A 23,615-nucleotide genomic window follows, 5' to 3' on the forward strand; every position below is an offset into this window, starting at 1 on the left:
GTAACCAGAAGTCCATTTTTGTAAACAGCTGCTGTTTGGGCGCCTCCTCTTACTCATCTGGATGAGTGTCGTTCCTTTTTCCAAGCTGTGGTCTCTGGACTGCACTGAGTCAGACAGAACTCCACAAGAGAGCTCTTTGAATTGCTGGTTTCCTCCCAGTGACTCTTGACATGCTGCCAAGAAAGCAGGGCGTAGCTTATTAATTTTTTTTCTTTAAACTAGACTGATTCATAGAAACTCCTTTAAAACGCAGTGAAAAGACACCACCCCATTGCACATCCTGACACAGCAGCAGAGGGAAACTTATAACTCCTGGCAGGCAGGGCACTCCCTCCACTGCAGCGCTGTACGTCGAGAAGGCAGGACTCAGGCAAAACAAGCTCCTTCTTCTAAAGGTGCCAGAACCAGCCCCACGACAGGGTAAGACCGCTTCACAGAATCCTTTGCAATGCCTTCTCTATTCGGTATCATCCATTCCTTTGCTCTCACAGCTCTGTTTTTCACTTTTACCTCATTCCCATGCTTCTCTATACCTCCGAGTGGGACCCACTCATGGCTACACTTTAAACCTTTATATTTTGCTTTGCAATCCTACTACACATTGTGCCAAGGCACCAACAGAAAGTATTACAGGGTCTGAATGCAATTGCACACCATTTGCTAAGGTAACGCTATTCTTGCCAATTGCCTTGAGGGTGTGTATGTATGTGTGTGTGTGAGAGAGAGAGAGACAGCGGAACCTTCTGTGCAGTGAGGAGAAAGGGAGTTGCTTGCACATTTTTGTGCAATGACACATTTGCAAGCTTTGGAGTCGAGGGCAGGTCTCTGAAATCAATGTTGCTAATTCAGATTTACACCAACTCGACTCGGATCAGACTTTGTCCTTTGATATTTTTTTTTTCAGATTTCCCTCCTGCGTTTGTGTATGTCAAAGCTCTCTCATTTCATTGGTGGCTAGCAAGTCAGTGGTTTTAAAACATAATGAAAACTTTTAAGTCTGTGAAGGCAAAAGAGTTGGCACAACTCAAGTCAGAGCTGGGAGGGGACATCTTAGAATCCTAGCTAGTGAGAGTGAAGCTTACCAGAAGTTCTAACCAAAGACATATGAACAATGCAATTGCATGTTACGTTACACCTTCTTGGCAGCCAAATCCTTGAGGTTGGGAGTAATGAGAATAAAAGCAAGAAAGACAAGGGAAGTGTTGCAAACAATAGGAGAGAGACACAGAAAAGATAAAGGGGATAAATGAGGGTGGAAGGCTATTGGTGGGAAGTAGAGTGTTGTAGAAACTGGCAAATTTCCCACACCTCCCTCCTCCCACACTAAGCGCCCTTCTTCAGCAATTCTCTCATTTCCCCATAAATATATTTCAAATCTGCGCTACTCCCATTTAATTCTCAGCCTGTCTGCAGAAGGTTGGCATTTAGCCCATTGATGTGCACATTTGTAACTGTTGCCTTCCACCCAAGAGGCAGCTGCCTTTCAGTGGAGGGTGAAGTGGCCAAGAGAGAGGGAGTCTATAGAGCTCTTACAGAGCCTTCCAGGGGAAAGGCACTTTTGGGAGTGTAAGTGCAGTCCTTTGGTGGTGTTAATATTAAAATACATGATTTGAGAAAGTCTGCAGGAAGGAAACAAAAGCTGAAGAGCCTTTTGCTGGAGGGCACTGGTACTCCCTGCACAGGCGCTTGTGAGAGTGGCTTTGTCTAGGCGTGCCCTATTTCAACATCTCTGCAGTGAGGCGAGAGAAGGTTTTTTTCTGAACACGCTGAGAAGGGCGTGGGACATGGTGTGCCTGAAGAAATGGGGCCTTGTTCATCCCTGGAGTAGCTCCATTGTCCCCTTACGTGTCCTCCACAGCAATCGGAAATGTTTGCCAAAAAAAATTTCAAATGTGCCAGACTTACCCTCCTCCTCCCACCCACACACTTTGCACAAACACCTGCGAGGTGGGGCGGGTAAGCACTAAGACTGAAAAGAGGTCTTTCCTGTGCTTCAATGCAGATTATTTCACATGACAATGCAGAGCAGCCCTGCTGAAAGATACCGAATTGCATGCTGCTGGAGTGATGGCCCAAAATAGGGTAGTAATGCCACTGCATGCTGTAGTGTCTTGCAGTAATTATTATTCTATTATTGTAATGCCTAGAAACCATAACCAACACTGGATCCTGGTGTGCTAACCACTAGACACAATCCGTGACCAGTGCCTGCCCCCCAAAACCTTATAGTCTAAACAGACCAAGGTGGGCAGGAAAACAAAAGAGATTATACCCATGGTCCCAGAAATGCCAGATCTCCAAAATGGCAGCCTAGCCTTTTAATCCCTGAACAACATCCCCTCTTGTAAAAGACCGTCTACACTCAGCGAGGGAACACAAGTGAAAGGAATGAATCCTGCTTGTTTTACTCTTCCAGAGGTCCTGTAGGAGTCGCCTCTGCCTAGGTTGTCCTGCAGAATTTTTGTACAGTTTCTGTGTGACCTGCAGCACATCAGGTGGGACTGACCAGGGAACAGTCTGTACCTTTTGTTCATACAATTTCAGACCTCATAAGGAAGGGAATTGAGCCCCTCCCATGGAAAAACCTGAGGGAGGTGGGCCCCACAGAGAATCCTCTGATTTTGGACAAGTGGGATACAGTGCCACAGAGGTGGCTGACACCCCACTTCTCCCTCTTTGAGCAGAGTGAGCTGTGCACACAAGGTCTTCTCAGCTTGTGTAGCACCCGCCAGGAGTATCTTTGGGGCCTTCCACTTGTTCCATTCAGAAGCGATCCAAGGGCGTGACCACACAGTACTGTTGCTGTTGGCGGATTTGAACTGGAGCATGGGCTCTACTTACAAAGCTGGATGACAGACCCAATTCAAGGAAATGAAATGCAGCTGATTGGCTTCTTTGGTATTTCGAGCAAGGCCCCGAGGAAGGGAGCTCAGGGTATGTCTAGACAGCTGCCGAGAAGATGCTTCCTGGCACATGAGAGCTCTGCTAAAGCGAGCATGGTAAAACCAGCAGTGTGGACGCAGCAGCAGCTTACGCTCGCTGCACGGGGTTGGGCGGCCAACTCTCCCAGACTGGATGCTATTGCCACAGATGTGTCTGGTCCATCTGGTCCGGGAGAGTTGGCGGTTCTCTGGGGGTCAGGCAGGATTGTACTCAAGGGACTAGCTCCAATGGCCTCGCTGCACGCTGGCTCCAGCAGCGCTCGTGCGTGTCTCTCAGCCACTGCCAGGAAGCTGTCTCCAGCTGCCATCTAGACATATGTTTGGCTAAGCTGAGCCAGTGCAGGGACATTCTGACCTAACTCTGTCCTTAACTTTGTCCACGAGGCGGCTGCAAGTGTTGCATGACTCCATGGCACTGCGGCCTGGCAGCCAGCCAGAGCCTTCCTCGATATGTGTGCCTGAATTTCTCCATACTGAGGACAAGTGAGCTCTGTGCTAACACTGCCTCCCCTGCGGCCACGTGTCATACGTCTCTTGCACAATGGCAGATTTCCAATCCTGCCCTAAATTCCCTCTGCTTGCTGGGCAGAAACTATCTTCCAAGCATTGTACCCAATGTGCAATGTGCTAAGAAACCAGAATGGGCATCCAAATGGTGGGCGTTTATACTAAAATACCCATGGGGGGCCATCTCCCACAGGCTGGCAAACCTAAGACTTTCTCAACAGTAGATACATTTGCATTTATGTTAGTGTAACCTTGTACCTGAATAGCAGCAGAAGGAAAGGCAGGCCAGTACTAAAAGAATTTCATTCCCTACTTTTCTGTCTTACTTCTGTTCTTCTGCAAAGAGGCTAATTAATGCAAGGCAGGTCACAGGAACTAGTCTTCCTACTTTTCCAGCATGGCAAAAGCCTGATGGCAGGAGGGATCCAGAGCCGAGGTGCTTTACCTCCTCCTGACCAAGGTAGAGGCTCACTTTCCATCCCAACCATTCGAAGATGGATCCCTAATTTCTCAAGGATCTTCCCTTCAATTCAAGTGCTCACAGAAACAAACAAGAGAGTGCTGAATGAGCTTCTTCTTCAGACATATCACCACCATCTTGCCTGCTCGTGTGAAGTTCCTTTCAGGGCACAAAGCATTCCCGGTCACTTCTTTTCTGACAACGCTTGTGGCTCTGAGACTACCTTTGGAAGGAACAACAGGATGAGATGGCAGCTGCTGGCTGGATTTCTATAAATCTTGTTGTGAAAAATGCCTCATAGACTAATGGTGTTTAAGGTCAGAAGGGAGTACAGCCTGCCTCCCTAGATATCACAGGCCACCAGTAGGACCCAGAACCTGCTCACTAATGCTAACCACCAACATATTACAAGAGACTAGACTATTACATGCCACAGGCAGAGAATAGGAGAGACCCAGGTGCATAAATCCCAGAAGCCCCTGAAATTATTAAGTGAAAGAGATCTAGATAACCCTGGCAAGTGACCTACACCCACATGCTTCAGAAGAAGGCAAAACAATGCTCCTGGTCACTGCCATTCTGACTTGGGGAAAAATCCCTTTCCAACCCCACATCTGACAATCAGCTAGACCCTGACCACGTAAGCAAGAATCAGCCAGCCAAGCACCAGAGAGAGAAAATGCTCAGAGCCACCTCTGAGCCCTACTGGCTCAACCTATCCCGTGTCCCATCTTCAACCAGAACACCTCTAATGCTTCAGAGGAAGGAGGCAAAAAAATCCTCCCCCCCCCAAAAAAACCCCCCCAAAAGCCCAAAACTTAAAACTCTCCCAGAATACAGTTGGGTGAGACGGAGGGAAGGCAAATCCCTTCCTGACCCCAGTTGGAAACCAGATGAACTCTGGAACCATGAGCTTTTGGAACATAAGACAAACTCAGCTGCTATAGCAACCAAGATGCAAAACACTAACTTCCATGATGCATTTGAAAAATCCTCCGCAAAGCTGTAGCTTCATCCACATTGGAGCAGAGGGCATTCTGAGAGCAGCTTTCCTACTTTTATCAAGTGTGGCCTATTTTATTTTGTTTCACTTTCGTGGTAGAGAAGGACTGCAGGCCAGATGAAGAAGATTCAGCCTCTTCCCCTCCCCCCGCCTTTCCCACTCTACCCCACCCCTCTTGAAGGCATGGTCCTGTATGTCAAGCTGCAGTCTGAGGTATAGGATTTTCCCCACCAAAGAGGAATCCTGATTTGTGCAGCAAAGGAGACAAGAGCCCCACAGTAAGAGTCTAATGCTGTGGTGTCCAACCAGTTCCAAAGCAGTAGCCACTATAATGGTTACAGCTATAGCAAACTCGCCACACTCAATTGGCCAAATAGTCACATGTGGCTAGTGACTAGCATGTTGGACACCACAGGTCTAAGGAATCGTTGAAGTGCATGATTGAACCATGACATTCCGGGGATAGATGCAGAATCAATGGGCCATGCTTGCTCATGCACATTGCTTTATTTTGCTGGCAAATCAATTGGGAGGTTTTCTGGGACCTCATCATCCAGGTGCCCACACCTTGTTTTACTTTCAAGCCTCAGTGATAGCTCTAGGGAGGCTGCCCTTGTGATTATTTTGGTGCTGTAGGAACACACCGGAACACACCTTCTGATTAGAAGGTGCATGAGCCAAGCACCTTTTCTTCCCCACATTGCTCACTCAGGCCAAAGTCTGCTGGGGCATTATTAAAGCAACACCTTTGGAGTCCAATGTCCAAGCACTTGTCATCACTGAGTTATATCTGAGCTGTGCCCCTTTCAAGGGACAGACTACGCCACATGGAAGGAAAGGGGGGAGCAATCAGGACAAGGGGACTGAAGTGCAAAAGAGTCTCGGGAGGGGGACAAAAAAGCCACAAGCCGATCAAGGGTTTGGTAAGGTGCGGCTGCCTTCTTTGGCAATCACCTGCAGTGCTGAAGTCTGCCATTTGACTGCTAGGAGTTTGCACCAAACATCCAGGTGCAGAGCATTTGCCATGTTTAATCAGACATGCCACAAATTCTTTCCTAACCCTTGTGGAAATCAGTTTATAATCTGGGAACAGGAGATCTAATTACCTTTGTTACAAATAACTGTGCGTGTTATTATTGTTCATGACTCCCAGCCCTCTTACAAACAGCATTTATGACCTCTTGCAGCAGTGACATATACGCTGCATAATGAAGTAATGCACTTGAATTTGTTCTAAACTAAATCACCATTCGTTTCTACATGTCCCCCTTATTCTGACATTGGGGGAGGATATTAGAAAAAGAGAGGGCTAGCGAACAGTTTGCACTTTAGCCAGCACAATCTTTCCTTAGCTAGAGTTTAGACTCAGCAGCTCTTGATGGCACCATATCTAAACGGGCACGTGAGGGCAGGTTTTCTGGTGACAGCAACAGTTCTCACCTTTTTTTAAATTTGCAGACCTCTAAAAAATTTGTAATAGAGATGTGCTCACCCCTTTGGAAATCACAGGCATAGTCTGTGCACACTACCCTGGGCTCTGCAGGCCACAGGTTGAAAACCACTGTTCTGTGGTACCAAGAACCTTCCATGGACCCCTAAGACATGGGCTTTGTCTACACTTAACAGTTCGAAGCACAGCTGCAAGAGCACTTTAAATGAAAGCGTGACCACAGCAAGAGCTCTCCCAGTGCTCAATGTAAACTAACTCCATGAGGGGTGTAGCTAACAGTGCTGTAGCCTGGTTCACACTGGCGCTTTACAGAGCTGTAACTTGCTGCACTGGGGGGAAGGAGGGTGTTTTTTCACACTTCTGAGCCAGAAAGTTACAGCGCTGTAAAGTGTCAGCGTAGACTTGGCCTTAGTCTGACACACTTTTAAAAGTCAAAGGGCCATGCCCGCCTACTTTTTAACATGGGCATAGTAGCCTCGGGGAGGGGCTGCCCATTTTACACAGATTCCAGCACTCCTGCTGCAGTGGCTCCCAAATTGCCCAGGGCACATGTGTTACTCTACAACTGAGTCTATGGCCCTCCAGAGATCTCGAAACTGTTGCTGTAGTGGGGGAAAGGAGAGGTCATCTGACCAGGATACAGCACTCTCATTCTCTCTCTCTCTCTCTCTCTCTCTCTCTCTCTCTCTTTCAATTCAGTTTCTTTGAAGAAAAGTTTCACAAAGATCTTCCCTATTAGACCAGGCTTTGCCCTCACGTCCTCCTACCCCTTTTTTCCCTTTTTTTAAAAAGAGGAACAATTGGAGGGAAAGCTACCCACCCCCCTCCGGCTAGAGGCTACAAAACAGAATGGTGTTCCAACAGGCTTCGCTATCAGTCTTTTGATAGTAGCGTACTGTACTATAACTCATGGACAGTTTAACGGGATCATGACTGTAAACCATTTTCTACAATACATGCACTGACATACACATCCGCATGCAGCAAAATTCAGATACACTCACACAGATGGGCTTGTATCAGCTGCTCAAGCAAAGTTCCCTGTGGGGCACAGAGCACGTAAAAAATAAAAAAAAGTTTAGAAGACACAAGCGAGTAAGTTCACAGACACACCCATAGAGAAGTCATGCTAGATACACACACATGCAGTCACAAGCAGACTCACAGAGACACATGCAGAGAAATAAACATGTGCATGCCAGCACACACACACACACATACAGCCTCCAGCCCATCCATTGTACATGTCTAAACATGCTCTTTTCTCTCTGTGTTCCTTTTCATTATTTTAGGATAAGTTCCAGGCTCTCCCAACATTTTACTGTTTTAATTAACCAGTTTTAGGAATAGAAAGCCTGAGACTCTTAACGTAGTGCAATGCATAATGCTCCAACCCATATTTCCCGAATTCTCTTGAAGTACCAGAATGGAATGTCTTACTTTACCACTCACTAAGCCACTGAAACATTCACTCTGGTTTCTCCTTACACCCCCCTGGTCTTTCTCCTTTCCCCTTTCAAGCACTCAGCCCCTCCCTTTCTCCTTACACCATTTTCCTCCAGCTGTTGGAAGCCTGCTAGACCTCAGGCAGCTCTCTCTCTCTATTCCCCTCCCTCCTTCCAAGAGAGCTTTGGAGTTTTTATTGAGGGTGTCAGATGGGTTGACGCTCCAGGGCTTTTCTTCCTGAGAAAATGCCAATTTCTCAGCACTTGCCTTCAGCAGGGAGAGGTTCACCCACTCTCAAATGAATCATAAACATCACACAGAGGAAAAACCCTGTCAGATCATCTTTGTTATTCTTCCTAGTCTAGGACTGTTCCCTGGAGTCATTCTCCAAGGCTTTGTCCAGTCCAGTTATAAGTGACTCAAGCAATGGGGCTTCCACCACTTCCCTTGTGAGAATACTCCACAGCCTAACAGACCTCACTACTAGGAAATATTTCCTCATCCTCAGCCAAAATATTTGTTTGCTTAATTTCATCCCATCACTCTCAGTTAGAATCCCTTGGGCCATGCTGTGCAATTCCACTCTTTCCTTTATGTTTACACCTATCAGATAATTGGAAGTGGCTGGCATATCTCTCCTAGTTATTGTAAGGCCAACCTATGCAACTAATCAGGCTTTTTAATCACACCCCTTAAACCAAAGTCTCCAAAAGCACATGTACAGACAGACTCCCAAGAGATCTCTCTGCTGGGAAATCTGGCAATAGACCCACATCTTAATAAAAGGCACCTGATTTGCAAACTGAGCCAGGCTGGTGAATCACAAGCAGAATCTCAAAGTCTGATTTGTGCATGCTACTGTAACCCACACATCTTCAGGGTGTGGTGCACTGTCCCATCTAGTGGCTCCAAGACCACTGTAGCCTTAGCTAATAGAAAGCTGGCTTTTAGCTCCTGCAGTAAAAGCTCATGTTCTAAACTCCAGAGGTCCAAAGTTCACACAGACGAGTGAGGGTCTGTCAGCATTACACTACCATCACATAATGATGTATAAGCCCTGTGTCAACAGGGCCTCTGGCTTTACTTAGATCTGAAACAAGAAGCAGACCAGAGAGAAAAATGGATCCTTTATGACGTTTAGCCTTGTAATCTGTGGAGCCACCAACTCTTTCAGTGGGACCAAATAATCATCTCACCGAGGCAGGATGACCTTTGCATCTTTGGGCCATGACAACTGAGTCTATCCATTGTGAGACAGCATGTGAGCATCACAGGGCCTGACAAAACAGCCTGTTGGGGTGCTGAGATATTAGGTAAACCTACAGTAGGCCTGTGCAGCAGCTCCACGAATCTGCAATTGGTGATGCTCTATCTTGAGCCCCCTGATTGTGGTGATACCCTAACTAGCACTGCCCAATGCAGATCTGCTTTAAGTGATGTGCTGGTGCCAGAGCTATTCCTTTGTACCAGCTGTAGGGTGACCCATCCAGTTTTCTGATGTAGTCTTCAGATCTTCACCTTCGTTACCAAACACTCCTGGCCTTGATTAGTGCCATTGTCTCTGGTATCTGTCCCTTTGGTGTGCACTCAATCCAAGGCGGCAACTAGTGCTGGTTGAAAATTTTCCATCCAAGCTATTTTGCCAGAAAGTTGGGTTTGAATTCAATGACTTTTCCCCCAAAAGAAGTGTATGCTCTCTGCAAGTGACTTTTTTTTTTAAGGTAAAAAAAATCTAATATGATTGTCTTCCCGCCTTAAACTGTTGTGTAGCAGTGCTGTGTGCTATGAACCAACCCCTATGTTCTCCCTAGAAGAAGCTATCTTGCAGCAGCTGGTGAAATGATCCCCATATGGACAGAGTTTGTAAAAGCAATTTAGGATCTGTCATGACAAAAAGTGCTATGGGAATATCAGCTGTTGTTCAATGCTATGCATTGATAGCATTCACTCCATCCATGATCTTGGAGAGGTGGCGTGGGGGAAGCTCTTCATCTACCATTGCCAGTACTAAGTCTCTCTTCCGTCTCAAGCCATCCAATGCGAAAGCCAGGCAGGTGGGTTCATGTCTTCTCTTTTCAAGTCTGGCGTCTTCCTGTAACCATTCTACCCATTCACCTAGGCCCAGGCCCTGATTTCCCATCATAAAAGGTCTGCAGGGGGCTGCTGGAGGGTTTCCTGAGAATTTCACAGGCTCTAGTTCCTGGGTATGACACCACCCCAGATCTCAAGAGGCAGCACTGGAAAGGACAGGCTCTATACAGAGCAATTGTAGGCTTAAGTCATTGAAGTTTTGAATTCTTTCGGATGAGCCAATGGAAAAACTGGCAACTCCAAGAACATTGGAACTGAACCACAGCGCAATAAAAGCCGGATAAACTCCAATTCCAGTTGCAACCAGATGGGGGGGAAGGGAGAAGGCTGTACATGTGTTGCTCTAGCAATGTGACCCCGCCCTGCTGATGAGACATATGCCTCACTCCTGCAGAACAACCCAGGCACTTTCTATGGTGCCTTGAGAAGAAAAGCACAGGTAGCACACTCAGAAATGGAAAAGACCTTTTATTTTGCTCTCCCCTATCCCCAGAGCTCACTGTATATTGAATGGGCCACAGGTACAATGAATAGAGAGGATGGTCATAAAAGACTGAAAGCTAAATACAAATTGACATTCCCCGAGGAGCTCACATTAGGTAGCATGTCTAGTGATAGTAGCCATCCTACCTGGGAAACAGGAATGCTAAAAGTGACCTAGCCAGGACTAAGCATGAGCTGCACACTAGATGTGAGTCGAACTGGTCAGAAAAAAGAAATTCACAACAAACAAAAAATGAAAATTCCCAAATCAATTTTTGTTTGACTGTTTCATCAGTGATATTCTTTTGGGGTAGGGTGGATTGGGTTTGGTTGGAGGGTATTTTTCATTTTGGGTGGAACATTCTTATAATGGAAAGGTATCGTTCAGTTATTTTCAAGATTTTACAAAAGAAACTTTTAAAATGAATATTCTACTTAGCTTGGTCAGGTGACATTTTTTTAAAAAATTCCATTTTAAAAAATTATGTCCTTTAACAAATATAAACTTGAAAAAAAAACTTTCCCCAAAAATATTTTAAATTATATTTTCCAATGACAAATATTTTCTAGTTGAAAAAAATGTGAAGACCTGCAGTAATGACTTCCTATGTGTTATGGCAGTAAAGAAAACGAATGCAGTTTGGATCACCATACACAGATATCTGAAATCAGGAAGCAAAGAAGCTATGATTTCTCACAGCCAATAGCACTTGGGAGTCCATGTTCTTTGTTCTCCAGTTTCTGTAATTCTGGGATTTCCTGTTGGTTATGAGCTAATGCCGATTTTGGACAAATGGCAAACAAGTCGGAAAGTTTGGCAGCCCCGAGAGAGTGGGAAAATTGTATCATCACAGTGCAAATGCCACCTCGTAATCTTTAAAAGCAGCTCTCTCACGCACAAGGCTGCAATTAGGCAAAGGGGAAGACGTGAGGAAGGTGGGGTATATGAGTAATGCATGCCATTTGTGTAACTCTAAAAAGCCTTTCTGTATGACAAACGTTATTTAAAAAGATAGCTGCCGTGTTCTATATTGCCTTGTCACTGCTCCCCTCCAGAAAGCTACAGCTGAATTCTTCACCTGACTCACCTGGCCCAGAGTAACTGCAAATACAAAGCAGGTGTTTGACACTGCTCTCACCTAGCAACAAGAGAGAGGGAAGGAAGGACAATAATTTAGTCCATTTATTTAACCTCCACATTTTCAGAAGCAGTTCTACTGGCCAAAGAAGATAAACGAAAGGGCCCAACACATTTTTGCTGTGTCTTATTTCTGTGGCTCTAATTACAAAATACTGATAAATGCCTTGTCTGTAGGTTAGACTGAAATTCTAATGCTCTGCACTTGCCACTTCTGTCCTCAATATCATGCTTCTGCCCCTTGATTTTATTATTTCAGTAAAGAAAACAGTAGCCTGGTTTACAGTAGTCTGAACCCACCAATGCTAATCCTTAAATCTCTCTTCTTTTTAAATCACATATTCATTAGAAACACGACAGAGTGTCAAGTCTTTCTTGCATATAGGGGAGCAAAGCAAAGGAATCAGAGGCATTACACATGAAAGGTGTCTTCACACAGTACTATATGGAGCAGATTTCTTTGAATTTAAAAATAAATCAGGAGCAGCCCTACTACAAACCAATGCTTGAGGGGCGGCGGGTGTTAAGGAAATGGCAACCATTTCCATTTTAGGAATAAAGGATCTGAGCAAAGCACTCCAGCTCTTCTTAGCATATGCACACCATGCTTCTGGTGGCACATGACCAGGATTCATCACCGTTTTTGCTCCCTTGGTTAAATCATTAACTTCCCCAACCTGGGCTGGGTACTGATGAGTAGCATGACATGAATGCTGATCCATTTACCCCGTCATTTACCCATCCTTGCTCACTGATTCCAGTTATCCCATCTCCCACCCTATCAGATCCAACCAATAAGCCACTAATGCAGCAGTCTGTTTTCTTTCCCTCTAGAGCAGCCCAGAGGTTCCTCAATTCTGGTATTCTCGTTTAACAAAACAGATCAGACCACCAGCCTGCATAGTCCTATATTCCCTCCAAAAGTGCCCAAAACAGCCATGTCAGAGGAAGACAAATCTCTGCCCTTACCAACTCATAACACACCAGGCTAACCGACTAACACTATTGTCGGGTGGCGGATGAGGAAAAGGAAATCCTTGCTGACGTCTATGGCTCCAGAGGGCAAGATGATCAATTTCCTGGCATGTGAAACTGGAGTATCACTTTTCCCTGCACTGTACCTAACCTTATTAATGGTCAGACATATATTCCGCCTATTTTAAATAATTACTCACAGTATTTTCAAACCCTGCTCTGCATTTCCCACAAGACTGGCTACAGAGCCTCTCTGACTGCTCTGGCTGATTTGCTTGGGGGACAGGCGGTGCTGTGACCAGCATTTTTAGAAACATTCTTTAACACAAGGCCAATGTTTCTGAGGTGGGTTTAGACCAAACCTGTCTACTTTCTTAGCCATGTAAATACTGGTTTATTGTTACAATAATCTTGATTCCAGCACCCACCTTTATTTCTTCTCCAATACTTTTTTCCCCTCAGACTCATCTGCATTTGAGACCCTCCCACACACGACTGAGAAGCCAAGATGTTGGTGCTACTGGCTGGTATTTTTGTGGTCCACATTGCCACTGTGATCATGCTGTTTGTCTCCACCATTGCCAACGTAAGTAATCCTGCTTCTGAACAAGATGGTCTGGTTGGAGCTATCTCAGTCTCTGTGCAACTGGAAAATTTGCCTCACCCACTAACAGAAGCTGAAGATATTATCTCACCCACCTTGTCTCCCAGATAGACTTCAGATGCCGAACATTCAACTCTTCCACACGGAAGGGTGTGTCTACACTACAGAGAAAGATCAAAGCAGCCACTGTCAATCTTCCAGGGTTCGAATTAGTAGTCTAGTTAAGACAGCTAATTCCAAGTGAGAGGGGCACTCCGGTCCTGCTTTCACAAGGAGCGAGGGAAGTCGAAGGAAGAGTGTTCTTCCTTCGACTTCCTGCTCTGTGGACAGCGCCAAAAGCTGAGTTAAGGTACTTTGACTTCAGCTATGCAATTAATGTAGCTGAAGTTGCATTTCTTAATTCGACTTTGTCCTATAGTGTAGACATACCCTATGAACCTCAGACACCATTGAAAGGATCTGCCATAGAGTTGCCAGATTTAGGGAGTACCATGGCAAATGTTAGCCAGTGGGGACATGGAGCCTCTGCCCAGGGGCCCTGACAACCAGGGAACTTTGGAAACATGGGTGTCCCACCTCCAGCAGGCATGGAGGGGAAGTAGCACCAGGCAGCAAGGGACGCCCCAGCACCTGAAGCCCAGCTGTAGCCCAGGACTGGAGGATCTTTGGCTTCCTGACACAACTTCGGGGCCAGGTTGGAGGAGCTCTCACTCCCTGCTGTGGCCCTGGGACCTAGTGGTGGGAATGCCAGAGCTTCTCTGGTCTTGAGGCCGCACTGGATGGGGGGTGGGGAGGGAGAAAGGAGCAAAAAGAGGGCTGCAGACAATGGTGGTGGGAAGAATAGGGTGGGACCATGGGCGGAACAGGGGGAGGACCACAGGGGGAGGGGCAGAACAGTGTGGGCTGTGGGTGGAGCCACAGTCAGAAAGTGTAGAATGGGGACAGGGCCTCAGGCAAAACACATGAGGAGGCACCCCCCCACACACACACACACACTTGCTCTGGCCTAGAGCCCCATGAAACCTTAATTTGCCTCTAAGGGATTAGGACACCCTCTTTCAATAAATCATAACATGCAAAGGAGCAACTCAGAAACCATAAGGAGCCTGATTCATGGCTGTGTTACTCCAATTTGATGGTGGGGTAACTCCCTTGAAATAAATGTATCTCTGAAAAAAACAAAACAAAACAAAAAAAAAGCCACTTTAATTTAGATGCCACCCTGTGAACAGAAAAGCTCGTAGGCTTGAACTCAAACAAAGGCAGCTTCAAGGTGATATTTCCACTCCCATAATTTTTAGTAGGCATTGGGAACACCCGTACACGCCCCACTCAAGAACTAGTTGAGCAAGTGAAATTAATGGAGGATAGTTTGGAGCTCAAATTTATCATCCCATCTGCCAGACAGTCTGTTGTATAATTATAGGGTGGGTGCTTGTCTCTTTCTGAAATTAAAAGGTGTTTTATGAGCTATCTGAGAAAAACTAAATACAGTTATTGGTAGCATTCATTGCTAAAACACTACACACAACACAAATAAGGACCGGTCCCTGCCCAAACCAAAAGCACTTTATAGCAACAGAAATATGCAACTGATCTATAAACATACTGCAAAATTGCAACCACCAAAACACTCCCACCCCAAATAGTGAAAATGGACTAATACAGTTCATTCCACATTCCCTGACACATAATGGCATCTCATTTAAAAGAAACAAAAATAAAGATTCTTTGGATAATACTCTAATCTCATTGGCTGCACCAGTTTTACATGTTTCGGAGCAGATTAGTGCCACCTATGGCCAAGGAATAGGTATATTAAGTTGGCTGCATTCTGCCCTCACATAACTTCATGCAGTGCCACCAAAGTCAGCTGGGCTGTGTGACTATAACTGATCACAGGTGACTAACATTCTACAAGGTATTATAGCAAACCTAGGAGAAAAAAAAGTTATATAACACATGTAGTTCATCTCCTACCAGATTACAGTAGATGGCAGCCAAAAATTTATGCACTGAAAATTCCCCAGATTACACAGAGCATGTGATCCAAAAGTATATCCATACTGCACAAAAAGGCCAATTATTGCTAGGGATTTGTGATTGTAAATTGTTGGGCTAATGGCCAAGTAACTCACAGCAGTGTGAATACAGAAAAGATTTCCAGGGGAGAGTTTCTTGAGCTGGAAAGAACTGATAAAAATTCTGCTTGGTGTCAAGGTACTACTGTCGAGGTAATTATTCCCAACATGCTCTTACTCACTAAGTCAAAAAGGAAAACTCTTTATTTGAGTGAATTTTTTTTTAAAAAAAATCCTTGTTAAAGAAAAAATACTGTCACATTAGTGCAAATGGGGGTAGGGGTGCATTGTGTCCAGTGCCCTGTAATACCAACAGAAACAACCTCCTGGGAAAGCCCAGTGCTCCATCTTGTTGGGCATATTGTCTCAAAAAAATGTTCATTCATCGTTCAAAAGAAAGTGCAAACTCCATATTGGAACTCAGTGTGCAATCCTGTCTCACAAGGGGAAATTTCTTCCTGACACTGCCAGCTCCATTTCAAATTTCAGAACCTAATAAACGTGACGAGCTTTCCTGACTTTCAGAGACTTCACCTGCACAGGCAACAACCACCATTTATGTAACACAGAGCTGGTTCCTGTGCTTTAGTTTATGCTGCCCCTTTGTGGCAGCTCCTGTCTGAACATTAGAGCTCCCAAACGACATGGAAAGGGCAGACTTGAAAACCAACAAGACAGAAGACACAGAGCTTAAAAGCACAAGAAACCCCAGTGAACTCTCAGTTTATCCTGCCCCCCCTGGTGGTCAGGACCCCTCTTTGAATGGGTTCGCCAGGGCTGGTTTAGATTTGCTGGGACCCAGGGTGAAGCCCAAGCCCCTGGGCAGTGGGGCTCAGATTGCAGGAGCCAGCCTGGGGCTAAAACCTTTGAGTGTCAGCTTTGGCCCTCCCTGCCCAGAGCGGTGAGGCCCCCACAATGGGACAGTGGGACTTGGGCAGGTTCTGGCTTTGGTCCCTACTCCTGGGGCAGTAATTTTTGTGTCAGAGGAGGGCCGAAGTGCAATGAAGTTTGAGAGCCTCTGGTCTAGAGAGGCTGGCCCAGCAGAACTAGATAGACAGCTCCACCTAGTAGACTCTGCAGCCAAAAGAGGAGTTAGGGTCTTTAATGAAAGAAAATTGGACGCATTTTAAGAAGTGTGCAAACTTATATGCAAAGTCTAGAGTTCCCTAAGGAGGTCATCGTACCAATGACAAACTCAAAGCTTCACGCTTCAGTGTGATGCTCCTGACACATCACGGCTTCCAGCTAATTGCCACCTTCAATCAAGTGTCCACCTATTCTGAGGACACCTCCATTTGTGAATTAAGTCTCCATTCAAGACACTGAAACTGCTCCCAAATGGTTTCAAAGCCAACACAGCTGCAGCATGTGTGAGCACCCACTGTGCAGTAAGGATGTTAAGGACTAGTTGACTATCGATAAGTCAGTCTACTAGTTCAGTGTTTCTCAACCTTTTTTTTTTTTAAAGAAAATACCCCTTTTCCAATAAATAAATAAATACCCCCAGTACCTATAGTTTTCAGACACACACAATTTTTTTCTACCATTGTAACACATTTGTTTAAAAAACGTAATCATAGCCACACATTTTTGGGTGTAAAAAGTACAAAAACAATAAAGCACTGTAAAACTTAAAACAAAAATTCAGTTTTCTCCAAATTTCAGTTGTGTTGATGTACACCCTAGATTTCTCTTGAGTACCCTTAAGGGTTTCTGCCTGAGAAAAACTAGACTAGTCGACTAGTCGATCCCCCCTTCCCTTGCTGCCTCTATCAGATAGAGGCAGCAAAATGGGAGGGAGGGGATACTTCAAAGCGGCAGCGCCACACAAAGCCAGTATCCAGGCTTTGTGCGGCGCTGCCTCTTTGAAACGCTGCCACAGTGTTTCAAAGGGGCAGCACTGTACGGAGCCCAGGGTCAGCTCCATGTGTTGCTGCTTTGAAACGCCAAGGCCCCCGCTGACTCCAGGCACCATGCTGGCACGTCTGCTTTGAAATGCACAAAAGCCCCCGCTGGGACTAGCCCTGGGCTGCACAGGGAGTTCCGCATTCCTCCTTTGAAATGTACAAGAGCCCCAACGGGAGGAATGAGGAAGGAGGAATGAGGAAGTGCCTATCGACTAGTCGAGTAAATTAATCGTTAGTTAACAACCCCAATGTGCAGGTGATCACAAAAGAGATGTACCCCACTGCATATGTGCTTTTCTCTTATCATCTTAGCTGCCTTAGCTAATAATACAGAAATGTGAAATCATCCAGGCCTTTTCAAAGTTCAGCCAATATTCATCCAGTGACCTCATGTGACTGTGAGTTCCACAGGTTAAATATTTCAATATGCTATTTGTTCTTAGTGTACTTCCCTTTAATTTCATTGAGTGGCTCCTTATTGCCACATTACAGGGCAGCACAGAAAGGAACCTAAGATCAATTTTCACTATATTTTGGTAATTAAGTCCCCCTCTCCCACCGCCTCAAAAAAAACCCTCTCTTTTTCATCTAACGATCTCAAGTCTTTCAGATCTCTTATCCCAGACTACCTTAGGTCTTTGTTGAGTTCCATGCACTCAGTCAAGGTTTTATTGCTACAGAAGCTTCCAGCAGTCATTGTTCTTCTTAGGCCAGATCAGCTGATAGGCTGGAACAATCATTCTCAGAATTGTCAAGAGTAAAAGATTGACATGACTGTTTTGTTCCATTTCAGGTCTGGTTGGCAAATGCCAAGAACTCAACAGGACTCTGGCTAAGCTGCACTGAAAGTCGCTGCTCTCCAGTATCATTCAATGAAGGGGATATGTGTAAGAGATATTTTCTTTAGGTCGTGATATGACGTGTAGTTTGAAGCCCTATAATACATTGTGGTACGGTTATTGATAGTGTTTTCACATACACACTCTTTCTTTCTCTCCCCACAACCCTCTATGTTTCCAGCTTACCTCAAGGCAGTGCAAGCCTTCATGATCCTGTCAATCATCTTCTCATTCATCTCATTGGTCATGTTTGTGGTGCAGCTCTTTACCATGGAGAAAGGAAAACGCTTCTACATCACCGGAGCCGTCATGCTGATTTGCTGTAAGTCCAATCTCTGTGTGTCGTGTTACTAAAAGGCTTAAACATTCATGTGGGTGCATAGGTAACACACACCCCTTTCCCTCCCCATCTCCCACACGGCAGCTGCTGGAGCCAGTAGTCAAGTGACCTTGAAAGCCAGGTGATCTGGGGATTGCATGCAGTGGAGAGAGGCAGGAACAACGGCTGGGCACCACAGGGAAAGGGTGTGGCTTTCTGGGAAAGGAATCTGAATATAAGGGGGAGACCTGCCTACGGTAGCCATGATTCAAGCTATTTGAGGGCATCCAAACCTTTAAACTGTGCCTCCCTATTATCAGGCTATGTCTAGACTGCAGGCTTCTTTCGGAAGAAGCTTTTCCAGAAGAGATCTTCCAAAAAAACTTTTTCTGAAATAGTGTATCCACACTGAATGGGTGCTATCTCGCATTTAAGCTGTAATTACTACGAACGGAGAGGCCACCAGGAGACCTGTGCTTTTTCCTCTTCCCTCTTCTTGTGAAAGAACTCCTTCTTCCCCATCCACACACACCTTTTTCTGAAAGAGCTCTCGGAAAAAGGCTTCTTCCTCATAGAAAGGGGTTTACCAATGTCGGAAAAACCCCTCTGTACTTTCGATTTTTTGTCAAAAGAACGCAATTGCAATGTGGATGTAAGTGAAGATTTTTCAGAAAAATGACCGTTTTTCTGAAAAAACTGTAGTGTAGACATACCCTCAACATATACTGTTATTTTGGGGGAGAGGCAACAACTCTCATAACTCCCCAAAGTTGGCCCATTCTTATGCAGCTGGCTGAAAAAAAGTGTCCCTCAAAACTTTTCCAACAAAAAAATAGCTCTTTCCTAAAAGGAATTTTTTGTTGAATGTTTTCATTTGAAGTTTTCTAGTTTTATACTGAAAAACTGAAAATTGAAACACTTTTAGCATAAAAAATTCAGTTTTCAAAAAACTGAAAAAATCAAAATGATTACATTTCTTTTGCAAATATTTACCATTTTCAAACTAGCCATTGTGCATGTGCACATGCGTGTGCATGCACACACACACACACACGCACACCAGGGCTACGTCTAGACTGGCATGATTTTCCGGACATGCTTTTAACGGAAAAGTTTTCTGTTAAAACCATTTTCGGAACAGAGTGTCTAGATTGGCACGGACGCTTTTCCGCAAAAGCACTTTTTGGGGAAAAGCGTCCATGGCCAATCTAGACGCGCTTTTCCGCAAAAAAGCCCCGATCACCATTTTTGCGATCGGGGCTTTTTTGCGGAAAACAAATCTCAGCTGTCTACACTGGCCCTTTTGTGCAAAAGTTTTGTGCAAAAGGGACTTTTGCCCGAATGGGAGCAGCATAATATTTCCGCAAAAAGCACTGATTTCTTACAGTAGGAAGTCAGTGCTTTTGCGGAAATTCAAGCGGCCTTGTGTAGACAGCTGGCAAGTTTTTCCAGAAAAGCGGCTGATTTTCCAGAAAAACTGGCCAATCTAGACACAGCCTATATATATATATATATTAAAGCAATCAACCCTACTACTGTACCAGTAGAATGCTACTGGAATCAATGGTAGTATACACTGTCTGGGATGGCCGTGTCCATTGTCTGCAAACTGCTTTAGTAAACCTCCTTCTGGATTCAGTGGGCCCTATCAAAATCTCTGAAGGTTTTATCACTGACTCCGCTCTGGGGCAGAATGGTCTCCACTGCATAAACCATACACTTCCAGAGTATCTTGCTCCACAGTTCAGTAAAATTCAAAAAGGTTGTTTCAGAAACATAGTCACTGCCTTGGTTATTCACAACCCATTGTCTGGAGCACAACAGGGTCTTTCCAAGAAAGAACAGGGATCGGTGATAATGTTTTCAAACTGCCAATACCCTCAGGTGGTGAAAGGGGAAGTCCTCTTATCCTGCTCCCGCTCATCCCTAATACTTTTGGAGGCCGAGGGCATCAGACATTTACATAAAGTTTAGATGCACCCAGAGGCAATTTAACTCTCCATTTCAGATTACAGTTTGGTTTATTGCTCTGCACTGCTTCCCGCAGCTCCTATTGGCCAGGAACGGTGATCTGTGGCCAATGGGAGCTGCGATTGCCTGTACCTGTGGAGGTGCAGATAAACAAAGCGCCTTGCAGCCAGTTAGTGGCTTGCAAGCCATGACTCAGCCACGACCCAGAGTTTGAAAACCCCTGCACTAGTAGGTGCAGCTTGAGTACTCCTGAGGGAGCCAACAGTAATAGTCCAGCAGGCCTACCAACAGGGGGGGCAAAAGGAACAGTTGTCCCAGGGACCAGAGATTAAAAAGGCCCAGGGTTCCCAGCCACTGCTGCTGCTACTGCAGGAGCAGCAGCAGGTCCAGCCCCAGGCCCTTTGAATTGCTGCTTGAGCGCTGTGTGGAGTGGTCCAGGCAGCTCTAATGGCTGGGGAGGAGGGACCACATTGAGCTCCAGGTGACCTTAAATGCTGGCTGCTTTCCAGCCCCACCCCTTCCACTGAGGCCTCACCCCTTCCAGGAGCACAGAACCAGGTTCCTACATTTTGCCCAGAGACCGGCAAGTCTGACAGCACCCCTGTACACCAGAAGCTGCATTTTTATACCATTTCCCACAACTCTGGAATCTGAATAACTACAGTAACCTTAGCATATCTCCAGCTTATACTCCACAGAAACCGTCCAGTACCAAACCAGGATGCACAGTGCCTGTGCTCTTAAGAAACCCTATGCCAAAAAACTAGCATACAGTGCTAACGAGCAGTCCTACCACAATGCACAACCGTGGGCTCCCACAAATCCCACAGTAATAAACATAAGGAGGGCAGCTTCATCAGGCATATGCCACAATATCACTCACTGCAGTATCTGCAATGTCCTGAAATGATTCAGGTTTTCAAATATCTTCCAATTCTTTCTTCCCTCCTCTTCTCCTACAGGGTTGTCCATTTTGATTGCTGTCTCCATCTACACCGCCCGATTCCCACCGCACTTCACGCAGCCTGCCTACCACCATGGCTACTCCTTCATACTGGCCTGGATCTGCTTTTGCTTCAGCTTCATCATTGGCATCCTTTACCTTGTCCTGAGAAAGAAATAAGGCTGAGAGGAGTTCAAGGAGTTGGGGGAGGGTTAGGAATTGGGGATGGGGAAGATGAGGAATCAATCAGCTGGAAGAACTGTTTGGCCAATAACACCAAAAAAAGCCCACCACAAATGAATCCACCAAAGAGCAAGAAACAGCTCCTGTCTAGCCAGCACCTCCTTGATCCTGAGCCTTAAAGTTACAGTCAAATGGCCTTGTCACCAGATGCTGCTCTCCTTCCTCGCAAAGTTGGGCTGTGCCTTAAGGAACCACCAGACTCCGCATCACCAACTTGGCAGCACATCAAGGAAATGAGAGCTGCATCTTCCTTCCTCCCCCTTCCTCCCTATTTCTCCATAGCATGTGTTGTGGGTGGGGCAGTGTGGGATAAGACATTTTGCCTAAGAGAACAATGGGATAGGCCCTTTTTGTTACATTTTTATAAAGGTTAAAGACATTATATCTGGAAACAGCCCAACTAGACTAAACTTCAAATTTTAACAAATATTATCATTGCAAATTTATTGCCATCCTGTTTCCTACTTAAGAAAGAAACTAATTCCCATGAATAAATTGGGGAAGAGGTGGAGGGATGGGAGGAGAGAGGGAAGGAAGGAGACAGGCAAGGATTATAGTAACAGAGGATGCAGTTATAACTCAGCGGTATCCACCCCAGGGAGTAATCTGGTGGGGTGGGGGGTGTCTCTCCACTATAGTTGGCTGTGTATCTCTTAACACAGCAGCATGATGAAGAACTCAGGGAGTCCCTATGAAGCCATGAACAGCCAGATTCGTGATGCATGTGCTCTATAAGCCACGGGACTGAAGGGGCTTTCCAAGCTGATCCCTGGGGCAGCCTGTTTAGGCTTGTGGGATCTCACTGTTCAACACTGAATTGGGTTTTTATAACTATCTGTAGGTAATAGATTTTTCCTCCTCATTGTATGGGTCATTAATCAAACCCCACTGTGTCAATGTCAGTCACTTCAAAGTAAGAGCCATTTAATGGCAGAAGAAATAAGGCCTAATAGTTAGAAGGGGGGGAGAGGGAAGTGGGGAAATTGAGAATCAGGAATCCAGCATTCTGTTCCCAGCTCTGTCACTTTACCTGTTTGTGACTATGTTCTTCCATCTGTAAAATGATGTTAGTTATTCCTACCTCCCGGGGGTGTTGAGAGGCTTCATTAATTAATGCCTATACAAGGAAATCCTCACACAAAAGGCTGTTTGGGAAAAAAATAGCATTGTTGTGTCATAATTGCAGGAATAGAGTTACTGTCTGCATCAGGGTATCCAATCCAAACATTTCTGTCCCTTTGGAAAGCTTAAATAGTAAATGGAGATTGCTAGTGGCAAGGCCTCAGGACTCACTGTGGTTATGTCCACAAATTAGAGCTCGGTGGCAACAAGAAATTCATGGGTGCAGGGTTAGTTGGAACAGTATTTTCTTTCACGCTTTCTCTGTTACATTCTCTTTCCATATAGACTTTGTTAATTCGGTGGACATATTTTAGTACTGTACGCGGCTGTTTCTTTGACAGAGTAAGTGTTTATTTCTACAGTCATTGTAAATATTTTGATACAAATGTTTCTAGCTTTAGGGATATAAAATACAATCCAATTCCCTTTATTTTACACATTTTTGCCTCTTTATTATTATTTTTTTAAAGAAGTGCTTGAGAGGATTAATGAAGGTGTTGCTCTTCCTGCCAAAGAAAGCTCACTCTGCTCTGATGCTGAAAAACGACCAGATGGTGGCTGGTGCAGATTATACAATTTCTCTTTGGGTGTATGCCAGGCTATTGTTTTGCAGGTTCTCTGCAATTCAAGCAGACGCCACTGTACTTGGCTATGCTTGGTTCCCATTTTCAAGCTTTCTTCATAGCCATGAGAACTGGATACTTAGTTACAAAAGCAGAGGTTCTGATACAGTCCCATGACTCCAGAAACTCACACTCAAGGCAAGAGCCCCTAGTGCTTATGTTTCAGTTTCACCCTGGGCATGAGTAGGACCCAGTTCCAACACCAGCATTGTAAAGATTTACTATGTACATCTTTATTTTGGAAGCTGGGCAAGATGACTGACTGGAGCCCTGTCCACCTTCAACTTCCATGATTTAATGCCTGGTCAGGTCTAGGACATAGTTAGAGTGTGGTACATACTCACAAATGGGCTCTAGGAGAAATCAGCTTTAATGGTCTGTGACTTCTGCTCCACAAGTATAAATTGGCTGAAATATCGCTATGGGACATGAGAACCAACTGGAAGGAATACTTGCTCTATGACTGGG

The 23,615-nt window shown here is 45.3% G+C and overlaps 1 protein-coding gene across 1 annotated transcript; it reads left to right on the forward strand.

Moving 5' to 3' along the window:
• The first annotated feature begins 239 nt into the window (after nt 1-239).
• Nucleotides 240-22,959, forward strand: EMP1 (epithelial membrane protein 1). Its single transcript, XM_006110410.5, has 5 exons — nt 240-420; nt 12,958-13,081; nt 17,881-17,974; nt 18,108-18,248; nt 21,179-22,959. The coding sequence occupies exons 2-5, from the start codon at nt 13,004-13,006 to the stop codon at nt 21,337-21,339; spliced, it is 474 nt and encodes a 157-aa protein (XP_006110472.1). The 5' UTR covers nt 240-420; nt 12,958-13,003; the 3' UTR covers nt 21,340-22,959.
• Nucleotides 22,960-23,615: the final 656 nt, after the last annotated feature.

Source organism: Pelodiscus sinensis, chromosome 1 (assembly GCF_052426305.1).
Source record: "Pelodiscus sinensis isolate ZL-2025 chromosome 1, ASM5242630v1, whole genome shotgun sequence".
Classification (NCBI taxonomy): Eukaryota; Metazoa; Chordata; order Testudines; family Trionychidae; genus Pelodiscus; species Pelodiscus sinensis.

Coding starts and splice junctions, on each gene's coding strand:
- EMP1 (XM_006110410.5), top strand. CDS start 13,004: ATGTTGGTGCTACTGGCTGGTATTTTTGTGGTCCACATTGCCACTGTG. Junction 17,975..18,107: donor ATTCAATGAAGGGGATATGT/GTAAGAGATATT, acceptor CTATGTTTCCAG/CTTACCTCAAGGCAGTGCAA. Junction 18,249..21,178: donor AGCCGTCATGCTGATTTGCT/GTAAGTCCAATC, acceptor CTTCTCCTACAG/GGTTGTCCATTTTGATTGCT.